This window comes from Lathyrus oleraceus, chromosome 4 (assembly GCF_024323335.1).
Source record: "Lathyrus oleraceus cultivar Zhongwan6 chromosome 4, CAAS_Psat_ZW6_1.0, whole genome shotgun sequence".
NCBI classification, from domain to species: Eukaryota; Viridiplantae; Streptophyta; class Magnoliopsida; order Fabales; family Fabaceae; genus Lathyrus; species Lathyrus oleraceus.
The window spans coordinates 214,128,843-214,137,000 of NC_066582.1; the positions used below are offsets into that span (position 1 = coordinate 214,128,843).

Below are 8,158 nucleotides of genomic sequence, written 5' to 3' on the forward strand. Positions count from 1 at the left end.
TGTTAGGATGGAGTTAAGTTTTTGTTAGATTTCTTACTTGAGTTAAGTCTGCTATCAGTTAGTAGGTTGTTTTGAATTCTGTTATGACTGTTAATGTTTGTTAAATTTCGGTTAAGTGAAAATTGTGAGAGTTAATTAGTTAGGAAAACAGAATTGAAAAATGACTATAACCTCACTCTCTCATAACTTTGTGGCTTATGGCCAGTCCAGTTAATCTTCCAAATAAGTACATCTTACAATTAGTCGGTGAGAACCACTTTTTGAGTTTGGCCTCCATTGATTAACAGGTTTGAATTTTAGTAACAAAAAATTTAAATGCAGACTTCATAGAAAAGGTCTAGTGTTGTCTTTGGAATACAAACATTTTATAGGATTTATGCTTTTGTACTGAACTGTTTCTTCTTATTATTATTACAATTTTTAAAATGAATTTATCAGTGTAACTGTCACACTTGCACTAGCCTGAAATAAAACGGTCAATTCATATTTGCTCACTGTACATAATAATTAGGCAAATGTTGTTTTTCTGATATTGTTGACATGGACATAGATGATGTTTTGGTATAGGAAAGGGAAAGTGTATTGGTGTAGGAGCCAAACACATGTTTCGATTATTAGGAAGTTACCTTCTAATGATATACATGGTGGAATTTTATGCATCTATTTTACTCTTGCATGACATCTTTACTGGTCGAGCTCTATGAAACAGCCTGGCTCGAATGGATCGTAATCTGTTCCCGGCATAGGGACAGGTGGCTACTTCTCATATTAGTTATTATGAAGTAGAAGATGGGGAACATCATTAATCTATTTCCCTAAAAAATGTTTTTTTTCTACTTAATCATTTCTGATCATAATCTAATTTTATATGAATGAGGTAGAGAAATTTGCTTATATGAGGTGGTTCTTATAAAAAATAGCTTACAGGTCATATGAATATTCTAATTTAATGTTAGAAAACACAACTTGGAATAGCTTACAGGTCTGAAATAATAATGTACAATAGTATTAAAATTTGGTATGTTCGTCATGTTTAATTTTTGAACCACTGAAAATAAAATAAAAATCCCTTGGAATGCATGTATTCTATTCTCTCCTAATACCCATTAGGAAGTTATCTGATTTTCTCCTAATACTCATTAGGAACTTATCAGCCATTAATTTTTGTCTAATATATGTTTTAATTTTCAGTGGTTGACGAGTTAATTGTTTGCCTTATAGAAAATGGATCGTACTTGGATGTACGATAGAGTATATTCCAATAGACACGGATTGAAAGAAGAGTATGTTCGCGGGGTTAAAGACTTCGTAAAGAGGGCTTTGAAACAACCTATTTGTAAATCTGAGGGAGGGATAAGGTGTCCGTGTATAAATTGCAAGTGTCTCAAGATAAGAACACCAACTAATGTTAGACTTCACTTGTATCGAGATGGATTTCAACCAGACTATTGGATTTGGACTCAACATGGAGAAGTAGAGCTCAATGTTAATACAAGGAATGATTCAAATAGTAGTGAGCATGTGCATCATGATGACCAAATTGAGGCAATGAATCAGATGGTGTATGATGCTTTTAGGCCTTATGGAGTATTCTCTCACGTGAATGATAACATAGAAGTTGAGGAATATACGGAGGATGAGTTTCCCAACGAAGATGCCAAACGATTTTATGACAAGTTGATATCTTTCAACAAGCCCATTTATGAGGGAGCTACCCAATCAATATTATCAATATCTACTCAACTTCTTGAAATTAGGTCTAATTGGCATGTACCACAAAAAGGTTTAGATTTTGTTGCACAAATGCTTAAAAGTGTATGTCCAGTTCAAAAATGCTTGCCCGATAACTATTACCAAGCAACACAGTTGGTATCTAAGTTAGGGCTAAAGGTTGAGAAGATTGATTGTTGTAAGAATGGTTGTATGTTATATTACAAGGATGATAGCAATCTATCAGAGTGCAAATTTTGTAATGCTCCTAGGTTCATTCCTCGCAAGACTGGCATGGGAAAGTACAAAGATATCCCAGTGAAGAGAATGTTCTACTTCCCAATCATTCCCAGATTACAAAGATTGTATGCATCAACTGAGTCGGCAAGTGAAATGAGATGGCATCACATGAACAAAAATAGTTCCAACATCCTTCGCCACCCGTCAGATGGAAAAGCATGGAAACATTTTGATAGTGTATATCCTGACTTTTCTAGGGAACCCAGAAATGTAAGGTTGGGTCTGTGTTCAGATGGTTTTACTCCTTACATTCAAGCGTCTGCTTCTCCATACTCATGTTGGCCAATAATAGTTACTCCGTATAATCTCCCCCCTGAAATGTGCATGACCAAACCATACTTGTTTTTGGCATGCCTCATACCCGGACCTAAAAACCCTAAATTAAAGATAGATGTCTACTTGCAACCATTGATTGATGATCTACATCGATTGTGGTCCAATGGAATATTGACCTATGATATATCTACAAAACAAAACTTCATCATGAAAGCCTGCTTGATGTGGACAATTAATGATTTTCCAGCCTATGGTATGTTATCTGGATGGGGAACACAAGGTAAATTGGCATGCCCTCATTGTATGGAACACACTGATGCTTTCACCTTGAAAAGTGGCCATAAGAATTCCTGGTTTGACTGTCATCGTCGTTTCTTGCCATCTAATCACTCCTTCAGAAGGAGTAAAAGAAGTTTCCTAAAAAATAGGGTTGTGACCAATGAGCCACCTCCCATTTCCACAGGGAAAGATATATGGGCGGTAATAAGTAATTTTCCAAAAGTTACTGAAATTGGATGGGAGGCGAAATGGAAAGAATTCGAAGGGTATGGAGTGGATCACAATTGGAAAAAGCGAAGTATTTTTTGGGATCTCCCACATTGGAAGGATAATTTGTTAAGGCATAACCTCGATGTGATGCACATAGAAAAAACGTCTTCGATAATATATTTAATACTGTCATGAATGTTAAGGATAAAACAAAGGATAATGAAAAGGCAAGAGAAGACTTGGCTAAATTATGCTTTCGCGGGGACTTGGAGCTCCAACCCTTAGAAAACGGAAAGAATGGTAAACCAAAGGCTAGTTACACTCTAACCAAATCTGAAGCCAAGTTGGTTTGTAAATGGCTTAAGGAATTGAGAATGCCAGATGGCTATGCTTCAAACCTCAGTAGGTGTGCGAATGTAGAAAAGGGTACGGTGCATGGGATGAAGAGCCATGATTGTCATGTTTTCATGGAATGTTTACTCCCAATTGCATTCCATTCATTGCCAGATTTGGTTTGGAAACCATTAACTGAGCTAAGTCGATTCTTTAAAGATCTTTGTTGCAATACATTGAGGATGGACGACTTAATTAAGTTGGATGAGAATATTCCAATTATCATATGCAAGTTGGAAAGGATTTTTCCACCAGGTTTCTTTGACTCAATGGAGCATCTTCCAATCCATCTTGCGAAAGAAGCAATTCTAGGTGGTCCAGTACAGTACCGATGGATGTATCCATTCGAAAGGTAATTGTTGTGGTTGATTTTATTAAGTTATTGCATGTTTATCATAAATTAATAAACGTGGAATGATTGAATGTGCAGATTTATGGGAGTCTCAAAGAGGGCAGTGACAAATAAGGCTAGAGTTGAAGGTTCCATATGCAGTGATTATATACATCGCGAGACAAATTACTTTTGCTCTCATTATTTCAACTCTTTCCGTTTGTTGCCAACCATAAATCTTAGTAACAAACCTCATTTAGACAATGATGACATTCTACCTACAATGTCCATTCTACAAAGTGGCGGTCGACCAAGTGGGAAGTCACGAAAATATTTTCTATCTGATAAGGAATGGAAGTCTTCACATGTGCATGTCTTGATAAATTGTGATGAGGTTAAACCATATCTTGAGTAAGTGTGCATCATAATATATTCAATCAAATTATTGATGCATATCATAATAGATATTTACTTATGAATCGTGTGATTTATTTCAGCATATTCTTAGAGAACCACTCTCTAGATATAGAAGATTCATCTGGGCGCATACATATAGAGTTTCCCATATGGCTGAAGAAATATGTAAATGAGGAGACAAATGGAGTTACTAACCAAGATATAATTGCCTTGTCTCGCAGTCCTGCATCAATGGCCATATCATGGAACATGTATTTTATCAATGGGTACAAGTTTCATACTGAAGAATGGAGCAAAGGTAGAAAAACTAGCAATTGTGGTGTGCACGTGAAAGGTCTTGCAGAAGGAGGAAATACTGATTTTTATGGAATAATCAAACATATCTTTGAGCTAGATTACTTTGGTCTGAAGCATAAGATTCCAGTTTTTTATTGTGAATGGTTTGATCCAACAAGGAATACGGGTACAAAGGTTCACCCACAATATAAAACTGTGGATATTAAGATGGATAAACGTTATCGTCCTTATGATCCTTTCATCCTTGCGCAAAATGCAAGACAAGTGTATTATGTCCCATATCCAGAAATGTGTAGAGATATGCGTGGATGGTGTGCGGCAATCACCACAAAACCAAGGGGTCGCGTAGAGATTGACAACATAGAGGATGAAGTACCTTATCAATCTGATGGGATGTTACCGGCGCTACCCAATGTAGAAATTGAAGCAATATCTTGTTTGCGTGACATGTCACAATTAGATGTGTTTGAAGAGATTTTTGATTGCTCTACTAGTGAAGCAGATAGAGGGCATTGATGAAGATAAATTAAGTCGCTGTGCATTTATCTTTTCCCTGTAGAGAACTTTTTCTTTGTTTACCCATCCTTTGTTAGCAGCATTCCTTTGTATTTGATTACAGGGTTTCTATAATGGAATATTTGAACACTGTAGATTTCCTTGATTAATGGATTTTCTGATGACTTCTGAGTACTTTCTATTTTGTCCTTTTTCGGTTGCATTTCTGTTTCCCACTTTGCAACCTTTTCCTTCAATCAGATGCAGGTAGGATATCGTACTAAACTTTTCATTTTGATATATCATTGTAACTTGATGCTGCCAAGTATAGACTGTTAAATTACATTTGCGAGGAATTATTTTATATTATCATATCCACTGTTGTGTAAATGTATCTTATGCATTCTTTCCAACATGATAGTTTTCATACCCAAGATATTTTGCAGGATGTGTGCTTTTTGTTGTATTCAGAAGTGATGCTTTCACAATTGATGAAATAATTTGCAGTGACTTTACTATGCATTTGTTGAACTAAAATTAATTTAATATTATACTCGCCACATCTTTTCTTTTACTTTTAATTTTATCAGAAACTGCATTTGATAATGTTATGATACTGTTAAGAGTGTGAGACTGACTAATCCTTTTATTTTTATGACAACAGATGACTAAAAGAGGTGGAAAAGCTAAGGTATTAGCACCAGGAAAACTTCAAGAAGAACGAAATCGCATAATTAACAAGAAGCATATCGTTAGGAAACCTGCTCAAACAACATTGTCTATGCAGGATGCATCATCGGCACCAACACCAGCTCAGGCAGCACCGTCCGTGCAGGTTGCATCGTCGATGCCGACATCAGCTTCGAAAAAATCATCTGTGCAGGCTGCATCGTCGATGCCAACACCAGCTCAGGAAGCATCGTCCGTGCAGGTTGCATCATCAATGCCAACATCAGCTTCTAAAAAATCGTGTGTGCAGGCTGCAACGTTGATGCCAACACCAGCTCAGGCAGCATCGTCCGTGCAGGCTGCATCGTCGATGCCAACACCAGCTCAGGCAGCATCGTCTGTGCAGGCTGCATCGTCGATGCCAACACCAGCTCCAACTGTAGTACCTGTTCATGCCACTACCTCTGAGAAATTCAGTTTTATGCCTACTCCAACTTTAATCCATCAAACAATGGCTGGCCCTCAAAGTATAAACCTTCAAACAATGGCTAGCCCTTCAAATTTGGCATAGGAGGAAGATGTGGATGCTGATGAGGATGAGGCGGTGGGTCAAGAAACTATTACCCCTCTTGTGCCAACAATAGATGAGAATGGGAAAGTTATTATAAAACCATCTGGTACTGGGTAAGTCATATATATTCTCATAATTTAATTTTGTGCAGGAATCTTTACTATATGTTGCACATTTTGATTTTGGCTTTTCTGCATGCCTAAAGAAGCTTCTGTAAAATTGTGTATCCTCTGCATTTGAAGTTGGCATGTGAAAGATTTTCCACCTTGTTGTGAATCTCACCTTTTATGGGTTTGTACACTATAGCTTTTTAAGTGCTTCCCTACAGTTAAATGTGATTAATAATATTGTTCTGTCTTGGACTGGAATAATTAACACAAGAATGTAACATGTGTCATAATCATAATTGGTCATTAGGAACTCCATTGCATGATTCTATACAGAGGAACAGAACATGTAGATTGATTTTGGGTGTAAAAGCTCCTAATCTAAATATGCTTACAGTACTAAAGTTCCACTTGGGAACATCATTCTCTAATAAGCTTCTTTCAGTTTACTTAATGTTTTATTTTGAGGTAAGTATCTCGTTAATTAACTATGTAATCATTAAGATACTGATGTTTAAAATATTCAATTAGACATATTGATTGATAAAAAGGATTCTCCATTGCATATGTAGAATTATGGTAATAACAGTAACACTACATTTCATGTCAGTATTATACAACATTTGAAACACTACAAAAAAAAATGAATACTTTGGAGGCTGTTGCTGAATCTCAACATTTCCTATTACAAACAAATATCATACATTGTAATTAGAAAAAAATGGAAGGAAAAAAAAGTTTAAGTGTGGAAGAAATCTCATATAGTTTTATTATTGTATTTTGTCTAAAATATATATAACCTGTTAAGAAAGTTGAGAATATTACTATCCATATGATTCTTAATAATTTAGTAGTTTTATTATTGTATTTTGTAGGCTAGTTCCTGCCAAAGAAGTTGCTGGTGCCATTAATTATGCGATACGCAAACAATTTTATAAACCTATACATCATTGGTCTGCACTCGATCCTGATACGAAAGCTGATTGGTTTAAGTTGTTTGGAGTAAGTATTTATTGACTTTTGTCACTTAAGTTGATCAAATTATATTTAAAAAAGTAACTAATTGGTTATTAATATTAATTATGTGATTTTAATTATTTTTAGGAGAAGGTTTCGTGGGATCCTTTCGATCATGCATTTGTCTATAGCGCATTTGAAAAAAAAGGAAGAAAACGATTAAACGACATGTTGGGGAAGGCGAGGAGAAAAGGGACTCGACCTTCATGGATTGGTGATGATGCTTGGGTTGAACTTCAAACTTATTGGAAAAAGACCGAGTTTTTGGCTGTGTCTTCTCAAAACAAGACCAATCGAGCTTCCGCAAGAGGCGGAGCAGTCCACACCACAGGCCGTAAGGCTCATATTGATGTTGCACTTCAACTTGTAAGTAATAAAATCCTAACAAATTATTATTATTATGAAGATTCTTTATATCTTGACAGTTTTACTCGTATTCTGTATTGATTATTGGATTATTTGATTTTTGTAGTCACGTGAACTTCAAAGGGATCTGCGTCCCGATGAGTTATTTTTAAAAACACACAAGAGGAAAAATGGTGAATGGGTTGACAGTCGTGCTGCATCTACTTATGTAAGTTCTCGTAAATTTTACTACATCAATATTTGCATCCATGCTTTCAGAAGCAGACTTATTCAAATTAAACTCTCCAAAAAGGATCTAGTTATCCATTTTTATAGTCTAATGTAAGTTAGATATAATAGCACAAGTCCTATGTTTAACTATCAGTTTGAAATTCCTGCAATCAGTTTGCTGTGCTGTTTGATATTTGTTTGAAATTCCTGCATCAATATTTGCTGTGCTGTTTGATATCAGTTTGAAATTCCTGCAATCAGTTTGAAATTCCTGCTTGTGTTATCTTGCTGTTAGTTTGTTAGGGTGCGACTGTGACATTGAAGATGTGGGTGGGATGAAGAAAGATATGAATAAGATGTCTTTAACTAGTTGATACTACTATTGAATTGAACAGGGAATAGACAAGGTAAAAAAGGTGCGTGACTTTGAATTTCAACATATTCAAGTTCAAACAGCCATTTTTATGAAATTGGGTTTTTATTCAACGCATGCCTATTTTGACAAGGTAG

At 35.7% G+C, this 8,158-nt stretch overlaps 2 protein-coding genes across 2 annotated transcripts; both read left to right on the plus strand.

Annotated features, from left to right (window-relative positions):
* The first annotated feature begins 1,224 nt into the window (after nt 1–1,224).
* Nucleotides 1,225–4,729, plus strand: LOC127136730 (uncharacterized). The gene is made up of 4 exons (XM_051063256.1): nt 1,225–2,831; nt 2,933–3,520; nt 3,599–3,910; nt 3,997–4,729. Exons 1-4 carry the CDS (start codon nt 1,225–1,227, stop codon nt 4,727–4,729), a joined length of 3,240 nt encoding a protein of 1,079 aa, XP_050919213.1.
* A 643-nt stretch (nt 4,730–5,372) lies between these two features.
* Nucleotides 5,373–7,839, plus strand: LOC127136731 (uncharacterized). Its single transcript, XM_051063258.1, has 5 exons — nt 5,373–5,816; nt 5,949–6,061; nt 6,931–7,057; nt 7,160–7,438; nt 7,545–7,839. Exons 1-5 carry the CDS (start codon nt 5,373–5,375, stop codon nt 7,761–7,763), a joined length of 1,182 nt encoding a protein of 393 aa, XP_050919215.1. The 3' UTR covers nt 7,764–7,839.
* The last annotated feature ends 319 nt before the right edge of the window (nt 7,840–8,158 follow it).

Coding starts and splice junctions, on each gene's coding strand:
- LOC127136730 (XM_051063256.1), top strand. CDS start 1,225: ATGGATCGTACTTGGATGTACGATAGAGTATATTCCAATAGACACGGA. Junction 3,521..3,598: donor TGGATGTATCCATTCGAAAG/GTAATTGTTGTG, acceptor TTGAATGTGCAG/ATTTATGGGAGTCTCAAAGA. Junction 3,911..3,996: donor GAGGTTAAACCATATCTTGA/GTAAGTGTGCAT, acceptor GATTTATTTCAG/CATATTCTTAGAGAACCACT.
- LOC127136731 (XM_051063258.1), top strand. CDS start 5,373: ATGACTAAAAGAGGTGGAAAAGCTAAGGTATTAGCACCAGGAAAACTT. Junction 5,817..5,948: donor TGCCAACACCAGCTCCAACT/GTAGTACCTGTT, acceptor AATTTGGCATAG/GAGGAAGATGTGGATGCTGA. Junction 6,062..6,930: donor ATAAAACCATCTGGTACTGG/GTAAGTCATATA, acceptor TGTATTTTGTAG/GCTAGTTCCTGCCAAAGAAG.